Here is a 13,806-nt window from a genome sequence, read left to right as displayed (position 1 = left end):
ATTCACAACAACCCCTTGTGGTAGGAACTATTATCATCCCCAAACAAAGAGAGAGCCTCAGAAAGGCTAAGTAGCATAACCAGGGTCACACAGTGACTGAGCTGGATTCCAGCCAGGCAAACTGGCTCAAGTCAGGTCTCTCCTGTAGAGTCTTCTTTGTTAGGGATTGCCAAATTTCTGGATTTTTTTTTTTTCCTCACCTAGAAGTTCAGGCTGGGGCCCACCCACCTATAGACTTGAGGTATCCCCATGAGTACTGTCAGTTTTCCTCAGCAGCCAAAGCCGGGAAACAGGCTCCTTGCTCTGCTCTAAATAAATCATTGATCTGTCCCCACGTCTTGATATGGAGTTGGTGTTTATTATTTCAAAACCAGATTGTTACCGCTCTGAACCAAAATCAATGTGCTTTACTCAAACAAGCAGATCGATGAGGCCAGAAGCAGCAGCCCCCCTTTCCCTCGGCCCCCAGCCACCATCGATAGCGCTGATGATTAATTAAGATGCCAGGCGTCCAGACCTGCTATCCCAGCCCATCAATTTAATTGCAATTCAGATACAATCAATAGCTCACTTTGTCTTGGCCCCTCAGCGGCCCCCGCCTCCTGTTTCAATTATCAGGCACATGCATCAGCTTCATCTCCTAGTTGGAGGGTTTCCCAGAGCTGGCTGGCCAGAGCAAACCCCCAGCTGGCTGTCAGCAACCCAGGTGTGAAGTCTACCTCTGCCTCAGCTGCAGTCTTTGTGACCTTGGGCAACCATGTGGCTTCAAAGCTCAGGCCTCAGTCTCCCTGGCAGAAAGATGAAGCAGATCCAGTCTGGGATCCCTTTCTGACTTGAATTTTGTATATCTGGAGGAGTGGACCTTTTTGCTCTGTACTGTGGGCTCTGGTGAGATCAGTATAATTGGCATCACCTCCTGCTAGCCAGTATTCTGACCTTGTTCCAAGCCAAAAGCCATTTCACCCTTTTCCCGACCTCAAGCCCAGACACTCTTTAGGAAAAGAGAATTTTTTTTTCTGGTCTTTTTGAGACAGGGTCTCCCTGTGGCCCCAGCTGTCCTGGATTCACTGTGGAGACCAGGCTGGCCTCAACTCACAGAGATCTGCCTCTGCCTCTCTGCCTCTCTGCCTCTCTGCCTCTCTGCCTCTCTGCCCCTGCCTCTGCCTCTGCCTCTGCCTCTGCCTCTGCCTCTGCCCCCCCGAGTGCTGGGATTAAAGGCTGGGCAGAAAAAGAATTTTTATTTTTTTATTTTTATTTTTTTGAGACAGGGTCTCCCTGTAGCCCCAGCTGTCCTGGGACTCACTATGTAGACCAGGCTGACCTTGAACTCACAGAGATCCGCCTGCCTCTGCCTCCAAGCGCCTTTTTTTGATCATTTACCCTAAGGCTCAAGGTCAAGGTGGGGTAGGGAAAGAGCCCTTCCTTCAATCCTCCTTCAGGAGACAGAAGACAGGGAAGTAGCCATCTCACTGAGTGTCCACCAAGTGAGCTAAGTTGTGCTTTCTACATTATTTTCTCATTCATTCTCCATGGCTGACATGTGGAATAAGGGCCAGGGCCCCTGTTTAAAGGTGAAGAGGGAGCTAGAGTGTAGCTTTAGTTCTTGGTAGACCATGAATGAGGCCCCAGGTTCCTTCCCCAGCACCACAAAAATAAGTAAATGAATAAAAAGAAAATGAAGCTTAGCTAGGATCAGGCATGATCAGGGATGGCTGGAGACAAAAAAAATGAAACTTAGAAATGGGGTAGCTAAGGTCAGCCTTTGCGTTTTTCCTCAACTACTCTGCTATCCTATTATTTTTCCTTATTGAGTCTTCAAGGCTTCCATCTCTGTATTATCATAGTCATGGACTTGGAGGGCTAGAAAGTATCCTAGAGGTCACCCAGACTCCCCAGCCTTCCTTGGATTAGCTATCCTCCCCACTCTTCATTTGCAGGCCTCAGTGAGTGGGGGCTCTCTTCCTTCTTGATCAAGTAGTGCATTCCATTTTAAGCCTTCCTATCCTGCTGTGGAGGATAGGAAGCCTTCCTATCCTGCTGTGGAGGATGGGTCTTCTCCATTCCTAATGCTCTGTCCCTCTACCACACCTTGTTGCCCCTCTACCACATCTTCTTGTTCATGTGATACGCCCCTCCCCCCACCCCCTGACCCCAGTTGCATATTGGGGTATGCTGGGAGCAGGTAAGGTACTGATGAATCTGGCTATGGGCCACTCTCTCTGCAGGATACCCGGACCACATGGTGTTTTCCGAGTTCCGACGTCGCTTTGATGTCCTAGCCCCACATCTCACCAAGAAACATGGGCGAAACTACATTGTGGTGGATGAGAAGCGGGTAGGTTTGGATCTTCAGGCTCTCTACAATCCCTATCACTCATTTGGAGCCCTCTGAGAAGCTGCTTTTCCCTGGACTCATCTGCCTGTCTTTCCCTAGTGACTATAGACTAGCTCTCGCTTAAGGTTTCAGAGTTCCAACCAAGCAGGGCTGGGATGGAGACACAATACTATGGCAGTATGGAGAAGGTGGCCTAGAGCATCTGCTGTAGGGCCTGGAGAGGAGCCACTGTTATTGGAGGCCAGAGATGCAAGTGTCTGCTGTCTAGTGAGCCAGATAGTCATACAAGAGTGAATAGGACAGGGCCTCCCAGGTAGCTGATTAGGACTCATGTTTTGGATGTCCCACTAATGATACCTGGGTCCCTCAGCCTTAGCTTTCATGGCAGGATCTGGTTCCTGCAGATGGATACTGTCCAGTCTCCTAGGAGGAGACTGAGATGGCAAGTCCACTTTGGTGCCAGGAACATGAGGCTGTGGGCATCTTATAGTCTAGCATGGTGAATTCATGACTACAGAAAGGGTATCATTCTAGGCTGCCAGCTTGACCCCCAGAGGCAGCTCCTCAGGCAGCCAAAAGGCTCCTTGAGCAGAGGAACATTCCTTCCCTGTGCATTGGCCTGAGCCTTCTAGCTTGACTCTGAAAGCACCTCAGACCATAGGAGGCTTCAGGCAGGAAGGCCCATGGCATCCCCTAGTCTACCCCTGTGTGCCCCACCCCTTGCCCCTGACTCACATCACATTCTCTAGTCTCAGGCCTGTCAACATCTCATCTTCCCTCTTCTCATTGGCCCTTAACATCCATCCCAGCCTCCCTGTCATGGCTACAGACTGTACCTGTCTCCCTGGAAATACTCCCCTTCCCAGATCGTCATTTCTCACAGAGCTGCTCTGATCACAGCATCCTACCTGTAGGTCAACCTCTTCTCGGGACACCTGCTCTTAGACTCAGTGAGAACTTTCATGTCTAGACCCATTCCTTTCTCTCTGCTCTACCAATTTCTTTCTGACTTTTCTTTCATTTCTGTCTACCCACCACTTAGCCTTCATCACCCTCAAGTCTTCTGAGCCTCCTAATAGTACCCATCTTACCCAATCCCCACCCTGAAGGCCCAGCCCTTGGGTGGCTGTATTCTTCATTCTGGACTCCCAAAGGCTATGAAAGAAAGCTATACAACTGTGTAGACTTGAGTTCCTACAGGTTCGTGGTGTCCAACTCTTGGGATGGCCTAGCAAGTCTTCTATGTGTCCCTCCTTATACAACCAGATCTTCAAGTTCCTTGCCTGCTAGTCCATTTGCTACCTTTCTTCTCAAAAAAAAAAAAATTTTTTTTTTTTTGGTCTTTTTGAGATAGGGTCTCCCTGTAGCCCCAGGCTGGCCTTGAACTCACAGAGATCCACCTGCCTCTGCCTCCTGAGTGCTGGGATTAAAGGCATGTGACCACACCCAGCTTTTCTCCTCAAATTTTACCCCACCCCACAGTCCCAGGTCATCTTCCCAGCAGATGACCTTTACTCCAAGTTAATTAAATCAAGACTTCAGTGTCTTCCATGATCTTTAAACTTCTCATCTGCCTGTTCCCCTTCCTGTCTTAGTGGGGGAAATGACCCACATTTTGTGCAGTTCCTTCCTCTGTGACTTAGAATCCATTCCCAGTGCCCCTCCCCACACCCCCAGAGACCCCATCTTTGATAGCGCTTTCTTTTTTCTTCATCAGCCTCTCCTGGCTCATTTCTCTGTTAGAATGGTTCTGCAGACATGCCACCAGACAGAAGCAGCGTGTCCTGCATCTCACCTCTCTCATGCTCAGGACCATCCATGCTTCTCTCCTGAGCCTCTACCCCATTGTCATTTATTCTTCCACCACAGCTGCCTGGCTCCCACTCTGACACCCTGGGTCCAGTCTCCTAGTTCCCTGGAGCCACTGGATACTTTTCTTGATTTGTTGTTGTTGTTGTTGTTTGAGACAGAGTTTCTCTATATAGCCCTGGCTAGCCTGGAACTCACTACATAGACCAGGCTGGTCTTGAACTCACAGAGATTCACCTGTCTCTGCCTCTACCTCCCAAGTGCTAGGACTAAAGACATGCTCTGTAACTAAAGACATGCACCACCATACCCAGCTGTTCCTTGAATTTTTTTTTTTTTTTTTTTTGGTCTCCCTGTAGCCCCAGCTGTCCTGGAACTCACTATGTGGACCAGGCTGGCCTTGAAGTCACAGAGATCTGCCTGCCTCTGCCTCCCTAGTGCTGGGATTGAAGGCGTGTGCCACCACGCCCAGCTTTTTAAATTACTTTTTATTCTGTGTGTATGCGTATATTGTTTGCATATATGTAAGTGCACCCATGTCATACAGTGCCCTAATGGAGAACAGAAGAGGGCGTCAGAGCCCCTGGAACTGGAGTTACAGATGGTTGTTAGTCACCATGTGGGTACTGGGATTCAGACCCAGGTCCTCTGCAAGAGCAGCCGATTGTCTTAATCACTAAGCCATCTCTCCAGCCCCTGTTCTTTGAATTCTCAAATTCTGGACAATGTGGGACTTTGGGGACAGCCCTGTTATTTTTGAAATGTTTTCTGCTGCCTTCTTTGCCACCATGCCTACTTTCCTTCATCTCTATTCTTCTCACTCCCTCTGAGGTCTCTGCTCAGTGAAGACCTCACCCCCTCAATACTCTCTCTTGGCTCTGTTTTCCATTCTACTCCCTCTTCCTGGACAATTTCTTTCACACCCATCACTTCAGTTACCACATATGTATTGACAACTTCCAGATCAATGCCTCAGCCAGACCTCTGTCCTGAGCTTGAGGTATGTACCTCTCTCTAGCTCTTCCTGAACTGCTTTGTGTTCTCTCACCCCCAAACCCAGCACACACAGACCATTCATTGTCTTGTTCCCCAAGCTTGTTCATTTCCTGCCTTGGTGAATGACCTCTGCAAATTTTTTTCCTTCCTGAGAGATCACTGCAGAAGGCCCCAGGCACAGAGGGCCCCACACTGTTGCCCACCTCTCTAGCTGCATGTTAACTCCCTAGTTTCACTCTAGCAATTGGAAGCACTTGGCGTTTCCTCAATGCACTCTACCATCTTGTGATCTCGGGCCTTTGCTCAAGCTGGTGGCACTCCCCCAAAATGCCCTCATCTCACCTCTGACTACCTGGTAACTAAATTCTCAGCCCAAGTAGCACTCCTCTGGGGTCCCTCAAACCCTACCCCTCCCCTGACTTCCATGTCTTTCAAATGTACTTCACTCGTCTTGCTTCCCAGCAAGACAGTTTGTTCCTTTTGTAATCATCTCTGGTCCCCAGAGTGGACACAGTGGCCAGCACATGGAAACACACAGAGGGGCTTGTGGAATAAATGATGGGCTACCTGAAAGGAGCAGAGGGAGGGCTGGGTGAATGGAGATTCGAGCCTGATGGCAGCCTCTCTCCTCAGGCTGTGGAGGAGCTGCTGGAGTCCCTGGACCTGGAGAAGAGCAGCTGCTGCATGGGCCTGAGTCGGGTGAGTTGCCACAGGAGGACAGCCTGGTGTTAACTCCCTGGTGGCGTTGGTCACATGGCTGGCCCTCCCTTTCTATTCCCCTCTACTCAGTCAGACTTTGGAATCTCCCTGTGCTCCTTCTGAGTCTTGCTCCCCAGCTCCCCACCAGCCACTGAGGGGCTGTCCTTTCTTCAGCCAGCAGCCAGCAGGTAGATGTTCCAGTTTCAGCAAACTTAACTTACTCACCTGGATAACCGGCTGGTTCAGGACTGTGAACACTTCTGTGATGTCAGAAGGGAGTGGGTTGGAACATGGCCCTGAAATGGGCCTGAGGCCTGTGTGGGGAGCAGGGAGCTGAAAGGCTGGGCTTGGAGGAAGGGGGATGGGAAAGCCAGAGGCAGTAGGGATAGTGCTCCAGAGGGCTGCCAGGGTCCAGAAGAGCAAGCAAGCAAGGACGTGATGAAGCTGAACCACCACCACCTGCCCACAGGCCTGATTCCTCACCGTGGAGCATAAAAGGTGGGCACACTGGCCCTGGGTGCTAGCATGCACCACTCCATACCAAAGGCCAACTGAACAGTCTTCCCACAGGCAGGGAACCCTGCTCATCTCTCCCTAGGCTGGAAAGCTTGGATAGACAGCATCTACGTATGTGCTCCGGGAACTGGCATGGAGGGAGGGCAGGGGGCAGCCATAAAAAGGGTTATGGATCTGTCCCTCTGTCAGCAGAGAGGAAAGGGACTCTGGGTAGCAAAACCCCTTGTACGATGTGAGATGGAGGGAGGTGCTTGTCCTCTTTCATATATCCTGCAGGTGGAGTTAAGGTCTTGTTTTTTTTTGTGCCCCATGAACCCCTTCCCCTCCATCCCTGTGTCTTGTGTCTTCCCACTGCTGTCTCTGGTGTTCTTGGCTTTCTCTTTTCCATTGAGCCCTCAAAGGCCATGCTATCCTCTGTTCATTGCTTTCCAGTTCTGTTTTTTTTTTTTTTTCCTCTTCCCTTATTCTTTGTCTGTTTAGTTCTTCTCTTTGATGTCATTTTTCTGTTTCTTGTCTCTGCTCAGTCTACTTCATCTGGCTCACCCCTTTTTTCTCTGGCTACCCCTCCTCCAATATATGCCTCTTCTTAGAGTAGAGGACTGCCAGCTGGGCTTTCTCTCTGGGGCTACCTCCAGCCAAAAATGTTCCTTCAGCTGCTCAGTGTCTCCCAGGTTAGTTTACATGCAGGCTTTCTCCTGAGCCCCTGCCCCTCTAGCAGGCTGGACCACTGCTGACTGGCACTGGGATGGCATTCCTCCAAGCCTGTGCCTAGTTTCTCAGACATGTCTCAAACAGGAACTGGCCTATTTGGGTTGGTCCTCTTTTGGCCACATCTTAGACCCCTTGCTATCCTGAATCCTCCCATGTGCCCAGCTGAGGCAGGTGAGCTCCAGGAGCCCATGGAGCTCAAGGGGAAAGGGGGAAGGTTGGATGTATACTTTGGGAGAAAAAGCTTCAGTTCTGCAGAGTGTGTTTAGTACTGGATGGTGAATAAGGACTGAGTATTCATTACTGTGCTTCAAAAGAGGGGTCTTCATCTTAGACCAATGGGCCCTGAAAGTTCTCAGGAGTCTGAGCGCCTCCTAGCATTGTAAAACTTGTATGATTGGTATTTGAAGATGGAGATAGCCCCAACCTTTCACCTAATACTCAAAAGAACTTTAGAAAATTTTTTGTGTGTGAAGCCGGGCATAGTGGTGCACGCCTTTAAGTTCCAGCACTCCAGAGGCAGAGGCAGGTGGATCTCTGTGAGATCAAGGCCAGTCTGGTCTACATAACAAGTGCCAAGTCAGCTGGGGCTACAGGGAGACCCTGTCTCAAAAAAGACCAAAATTTTTGTGTGTATGTGTGTAATATATGTGTAAATGTGTGTTCACGTGTATGTATGAGTGGATTCTGGAGAGTGGAGGCCAGAAATTGATGTTAGGTGTCTTCCTCCATATTTTCCACCTTATTTTTAAAATTATTCTTAAAACTTTTATCACATTTGTTCATTTTGCATGTGTGTGTACATGTATGTGTATGGACACACCCATGTGCCCCACTGCATGTGTAGAAGTCAGAGGACAGCTTGTGGTAGTCAGTTCTCTTATTCCACCATGTGGGTCCTTGGGATTGAACTCAGGTCCTCAGGCTTGGTAGCAAGGGCCTTAACCTGCTGAGCCATCTAATCAGCCCCCTTAATTTTTGAGGCAGTGTCTCTCACTGAGCCAGGACTTGCCAGCTGACTAGACTGGATAGCCAGCAAGCTTCAGGTTCTGCTTGTCTCTGCCCCATGTTCCCCACCCACTCCCACCCTCATCCCCTGCCTCATGCTAAGATTACAGACAAACACCACTATGCTTGGCTTTTATATGGGTGCTGGCAGTCTGAACTCATACTTGTATGGCATGCACTTAACTGCATGAGCCATCTCCCTAGACCCCCTCAAAAGGACTCTTCTCTAATGTTCAAGGGGTTTGAAGCTTGCTTCTGCAGGCTTTAGACCATTCTTTCTCTTCTCATTGTGTTTCTGAGTCATTATCTCTGTGCTGACACTACCCTTCTTCCCTGATCAGATAGCTGTGTTTGCTAACCAAGCATGTTTGTCTGACCTAGGAGCCAGTGGTTCACATGTTATGGGAAATTAAGGCATGTGTCAGGCTGAAAACATATGGGAAATCCCACTTTGCCTACTTGTAGGACTTGGGGCAATTATCACAAAGGACTGAGCTGTTTTTTATCTAAAGTCAGTCTGGTTAATGAGGCTTCTATGATGTTGCAATAGACAATTGTTCTCAGCATGTTTGGGCTCTCTCCCTACTTCTTCCCTGAAGGAGGCTTTGAGATCTTGCACCTATGAGGACTTTATATAACCTGTGTTCCTCTTGATTTCCCATCTCTGTTCCACAAAAGGGAGTTTTCTTCTGTTCTTTTTTTTTTAATTTTTATTTTATGTGTATGTATGCCTGTATTGCCTGCATGTATGTAAGTGCACCCGTGTTGTGCAATGCCCGCAGAGGTCAGAAGAGGCTGTCGGATCACCTGGAACTGGAGTTACAGATAGTTGTTAGCTACCATGTGGGTTCTAGGATTCAAACTCGGGTCTTTTGCAAGAACAGTCAGTGTTCTTAACCACTGAGCCATCTCTCCAGCCCCTGTTCTTTCTTTCTTTTTTTTTTTTTAATTACATTTATTTATTTACTTGTATGTGAATGTGGGTATGAGTATACCATGGTATACATGTGGAGGTCAGAGAAATAACTTGTGGGAGTCAGTTCTCTCCTTCCACCCATGTGTGCCCTAGGAATCAAACTCAAGTTGTCAGGCTTGAGAGCTGAGCCATTTCACTATCCCTGAAAGGGAGTTTTCTGTGCTCTGTGCCAGGTGTAGTGGGCATCTATCTAGAGCTCCTTTACTCTCTGAAGGACACCAGAGTCATCATTCCCCTGTCCCACTTCTCTTAATGAGCCACAGCTCAGGGCAGCAAAGAGTCACAGGAACAGCTGGGTGTGGGGGTGCCCAGCTGGTTCCTCACTCATCTACCCTCCAGCCCCCAAACCTGTATGACGGGTCCCTTGCTGGGGCCAATTCCCATCCACCTCACCACCTTTTTCTTGAGAGGGTGAAACCTGGGGGTGGGGATAGGGGTGGGGTACTGACATGAAAGAGGAGATGGCTGGAATGAAGCTGAGCAGGAGGGTGAGAAGCGGGGCGGGGTGTCCCATCTTCCCCCCCCCCCACAGCTTCCTGGATCTTTTCACACCCAAACATATCATCATCCTTTTCACCTGATCCCAGATACCTGGAACTGTGCTTAGGCCCTGCTGGGCTGTGGCACAGGGAGTTTGACTGCATCACAGATATTGCTGAAGGGCATCCCCTCCCAGTTCGGCCAGTGAGGGCTTCCTTTTCAGCCCCCACCCCCACCCTGTGTCCCAGGTATCTTCTCTGTTCCTGCACTGCCTTTCACCTGTTTTTGAAGTTAGACTTCCCACCTCAGGTCTCAAGCCTTCCCCTTGGGCCTGGCTCTGACCCAGCAGCCCTGCTACGGTTCCTCCCCTGTTCCCTTGTGCAAGTAGATTTTCAAGCTCTTCCTGAACCAGGGGCCACACTCCTTGGCCTGCTGACTGTCTATACCAACTGCTTGTCCCTCCAGCATCTCATCTTTCCTCCCTTTGCTGCCCTGGCCCAGTCTCCAACTTTTACCAAGCTGCTTCCCCTACAGGTATTCTTCCGGGCAGGCACATTAGCACGACTAGAAGAACAGCGGGACGAGCAAACCAGTAGGCACCTGACCCTGTTCCAGGCAGCCTGCAGGGGCTACCTCACCCGCCAGTACTTCAAGAAGAGAAAGGTGCTACTCTAGGGACACCCCAACCTAGACAATACAGCAGAATACCCGTGGGGAGGACACTCAGGATACATGCTGGGGAGGCCAAGGGGTTATCACCATCATCTGAGGAGCAGATGGGAACCTCCCAAGAGCACCATGTCTATGCCAGAGTGGAAAGGATACTGGTATGCCCAACAATAGGGACATGTGGGCTGGTCTTGGGGCTGACTGTGTTGCAGGAGCGTGGGGGGAAGCAGGACCCAGAGAGGCAAAGGTGAGCTCTGGATCACAGGCTGCTCTAGGAAGATTAAGGAGCTGTGTGAGCGACTCCTTTTCTTATTAGCAAGTCCATAAAATAGCTAACACTACCGCCTCTCCTGTTTCAGCAAGATTAGGTTTTATAGCACAGCTAGGCCAGGGTGCTGGAAATAATCAGGCAGCAAATAAAGCAGATGAAATTATTCCTAATGACAGTGGAACATGAGTGCCCAGTGCACTGACACCAGGGCTGCCCACCCTCTGAGGGGTCAGGTATGGGGGCCAAGGTGGGGCATGAACAGAGTCAGACTCTGGGTCAGGTAGTCAGGGGAACCAACCCAGGGGCTCTAGTGGTAGGTGGAAGTGGCTCTAGCCAGACTTGGCCAGGGAACTGAGCCCCACCATGTGCTATCCCCACCTCAACTGCAGATCCAGGACCTGGCCATTCGCTGTGTTCAGAAGAACATCAAGAAGAACAAAGGGGTGAAGGACTGGCCCTGGTGGAAGCTCTTTACCACTGTGAGGCCCCTCATCGAAGTTCAGCTATCAGAGGAGCAGATCCGCAACAAAGACGTGCGTGACCTCCCAAGAGCGGCTGGGTCGTGGGAAGGACAAGCATGTAATACAAAGGCCTTGCTGGCTTATCTTGGATTGCTAGGTGCTCTTATGTTTTGTTGAAAGAGTTGATGTTTTTGAACTATGCTGGTCAAGCAGATGTCCCTCTGGAGTATTATCTGGGTTCCTGGGTGGACTCAGGATAAAATCTAGGCATAATCTGCTTTTAGAGAAGAGTCTAGTGTCAGGAGTCTTGGGAAGCAGCTACTTTGCTGTTGGGGATGTGCCCCCACCACACACACTTTTGTCCTAGGGGCGAGAACCAGCACCCTTACTCCTTACAGTGCCTCACTTTTCTTGCTCCCCCATAGGAGGAGATCCAACAGCTGCGGAGCAAGCTTGAGAAGGTGGAGAAAGAGCGGAATGAGCTTCGGCTCAACAGTGACCGACTGGAGACCCGGGTGAGTGACGCCAATCACCATTCAGACTGGCCCACTGTCACAAACTACCCCTACCATTATCTGGCTCTGTGAGGCAGACACTTCAACTGGTGACTCCCTCCCCCAATCCCAGATCTCAGAGCTGACATCTGAGCTGACAGATGAACGTAACACGGGAGAGTCCGCCTCCCAGCTGCTGGATGCAGAGACAGCCGAGAGGCTCCGAGCTGAGAAGGAGATGAAGGAGCTACAGGTGAGGGCAGGGCCAGGGTGAAGACCTCAGGCTAGTGACTGCCACAGTCTGCTTCTCCAAAGAGACTTGGCATCTTTTCCACTAGCTCCACATCCTTGTCTCCCTGGGGTTAAGCGTGTGGTCTGTGTGGTTCAGGGCATCGGGTGGGATGAGCAAGGGGAAGAATGGCAAGCCTTACAAGCCATCTTCTTCAGACCCAGTATGATGCACTGAAGAAGCAAATGGAAGTGATGGAAATGGAGGTGATGGAGGCCCGGCTTATCCGGGCAGCCGAGATCAACGGTGAAGTGGATGATGATGATGCAGGTGGGTCTAAAGTGGAGGTTGGCAGAGTCCTGAGTGGCAAGTCCCTGGGTCATCACACACTTTATCCAGGTTTGTCTCTCCCCCACCCCCATGGGTTGTTAGAAGACTAAAGTGTAATAAACAGATGAGAAAGTAGAGGTGCTAAAACTAGGCATGGTGGTACACACCTGTAATCTCAGGTGGACACAGGAAGATCAGAAGTTCAAGGTCATCAGCTACATAATAAGTTCAAGGCCAACCTGGGATACGTGAGATCTTGTCTCAACAAACCAACCAACCAACCGACCAGGAGTTGGACCACCATGGTAATGACAATGTCTGAAGGCCATGGTCCTGGAAGTCCCTAGGGAAAAGATAGCACATGTCCCATCACCTGCCTCTAAACTTCCTTGAGCTAGTGGTTCCTTCTAGCCATCATTCTAGAAGCATTTCCAAGTTCTGGCTGACTGTACCTGCTGTTCCTTCCTACTTTTATCCTTCTGGCCCCCACTTCTTCTTGGGGATTCTCAGCACCTCTAGATAGTCCTATCTGCCCCCTACCCTACAGGGGGCGAGTGGCGGCTGAAATATGAGCGCGCTGTGAGGGAGGTGGACTTCACCAAGAAGCGGCTCCAGCAGGAGTTAGAAGACAAGCTGGAGGTGGAACAGCAGAGCAAGAGACAGCTGGAGAGGCGGGTAAGGCTGGCCAGGGAACTGAAGCCTAGCCCTGGGCTGGCTGGGCTCTGTGCTGTGTCTGCTGGTAAAGGCTCAGAGGCAGGCAGACCCTGAGAGGAACAGGGAGGTTAAATGTAGCCTGTCCTTCAGGGACAACCAGAAATTATGCTTAGTGCATCACAGCTTAGGCTCCCAAGATGTCCATGACCTTGTCATTCACCTCTGGTCTTCCCCTCACTCACCTCCCTCCCTCTCCACCAATGCTTTGGGCTTTTCAATGGCTGCTGACCTTGTACTTTTTCTTGGCCCCTAGCTTGGGGACCTGCAAGCAGATAGTGATGAGAGTCAGCGGACACTACAGCAGCTTAAAAAGAAGTGCCAGCGGCTCACAGCCGAGCTGCAAGACACCAAGCTACACCTGGAGGGCCAGCAAGTTCGCAACCATGAACTGGAGAAGAAGCAGAAGAGGTCGGTGGCCTTGCCCTGGGTTCTGGGAGCCTTCTAGAATAGTTACAGGACCTACATTTAAGCCAGAAGCCTCATCTGCATGGCCATTCATGCTGACACATGAACAGGCTCACTTCTGATCTCCAGGGAGGACTCAAGCCATGTCCTCTTGGAAGGCTGCTCCACCCACTGCTCAGATATGTTCCACCTAAAGTGGAACCTATCACCTGTCCTAGGCCAATGAGGACAGGCCTTCAGCCCAGTCCAAACCACTGGCCTTGTCTTCCCCTTGCCCCTGCCCAGCTCTGCCTACATCACTCAGTTGCCTCCACTACACAAACACACTCTCCTGACTAATGTCGTTAAACTACCGTGCCACTTCCATCTCATTATGGTAATGACACAAAGGAGGGGGGCAGCCCTCACAGGAGAAAATCCAATCTAAATTAATTTCCCTGGCTGGGGATGGGAATGGGATGCCTTTATTAGCAGCTCAGAGGAGCTCACACACCCTGAGAACAGTGGGGTGCCCCAGGGCAGAACTGTGCCTGCTTCCCCTCTTCAGGGAACCAGCTTCTGGTAGAGGTACCAGTTGCCTTTATGAAGGGCAACCTCACCCCATGACCCTGGGTATGATGAGGGCAGAACAGAGCCCCTACTCCTCCCAGTGATGAGTTACCCTGGCTATCCCCAACTCCTTGCCACTTTCCTTGCTAACTGCTGG

The 13,806-nt window shown here is 50.4% G+C and overlaps 1 protein-coding gene across 11 annotated transcripts in view; it reads left to right on the top strand.

The window, feature by feature from the left end:
- Window positions 1–13,806, top strand: part of Myo18a (myosin XVIIIA) — a 104,512-nt gene that overhangs the window by 70,802 nt on the left and 19,904 nt on the right. For all 11 annotated transcript variants that reach the window (XM_029561408.1, XM_008828709.3, XM_029561410.1 and 8 more), the window contains 9 exons: window positions 2,226–2,335; window positions 5,774–5,839; window positions 10,062–10,190; window positions 10,857–11,000; window positions 11,354–11,443; window positions 11,556–11,675; window positions 11,870–11,981; window positions 12,529–12,656; window positions 12,949–13,103. In XM_029561408.1, coding sequence (XP_029417268.1) covers window positions 2,226–2,335; window positions 5,774–5,839; window positions 10,062–10,190; window positions 10,857–11,000; window positions 11,354–11,443; window positions 11,556–11,675; window positions 11,870–11,981; window positions 12,529–12,656; window positions 12,949–13,103 — 1,054 coding nt within the window. The remainder of the gene's footprint in view (window positions 1–2,225; window positions 2,336–5,773; window positions 5,840–10,061; window positions 10,191–10,856; window positions 11,001–11,353; window positions 11,444–11,555; window positions 11,676–11,869; window positions 11,982–12,528; window positions 12,657–12,948; window positions 13,104–13,806) is intronic.

This window comes from Nannospalax galili, unplaced genomic scaffold (assembly GCF_000622305.1).
Source record: "Nannospalax galili isolate Female #2095 unplaced genomic scaffold, S.galili_v1.0 scaffold212, whole genome shotgun sequence".
In the NCBI taxonomy this organism is placed as follows: Eukaryota; Metazoa; Chordata; class Mammalia; order Rodentia; family Spalacidae; genus Nannospalax; species Nannospalax galili.
This window is presented reverse-complemented; position numbering and strand designations above follow the sequence as displayed.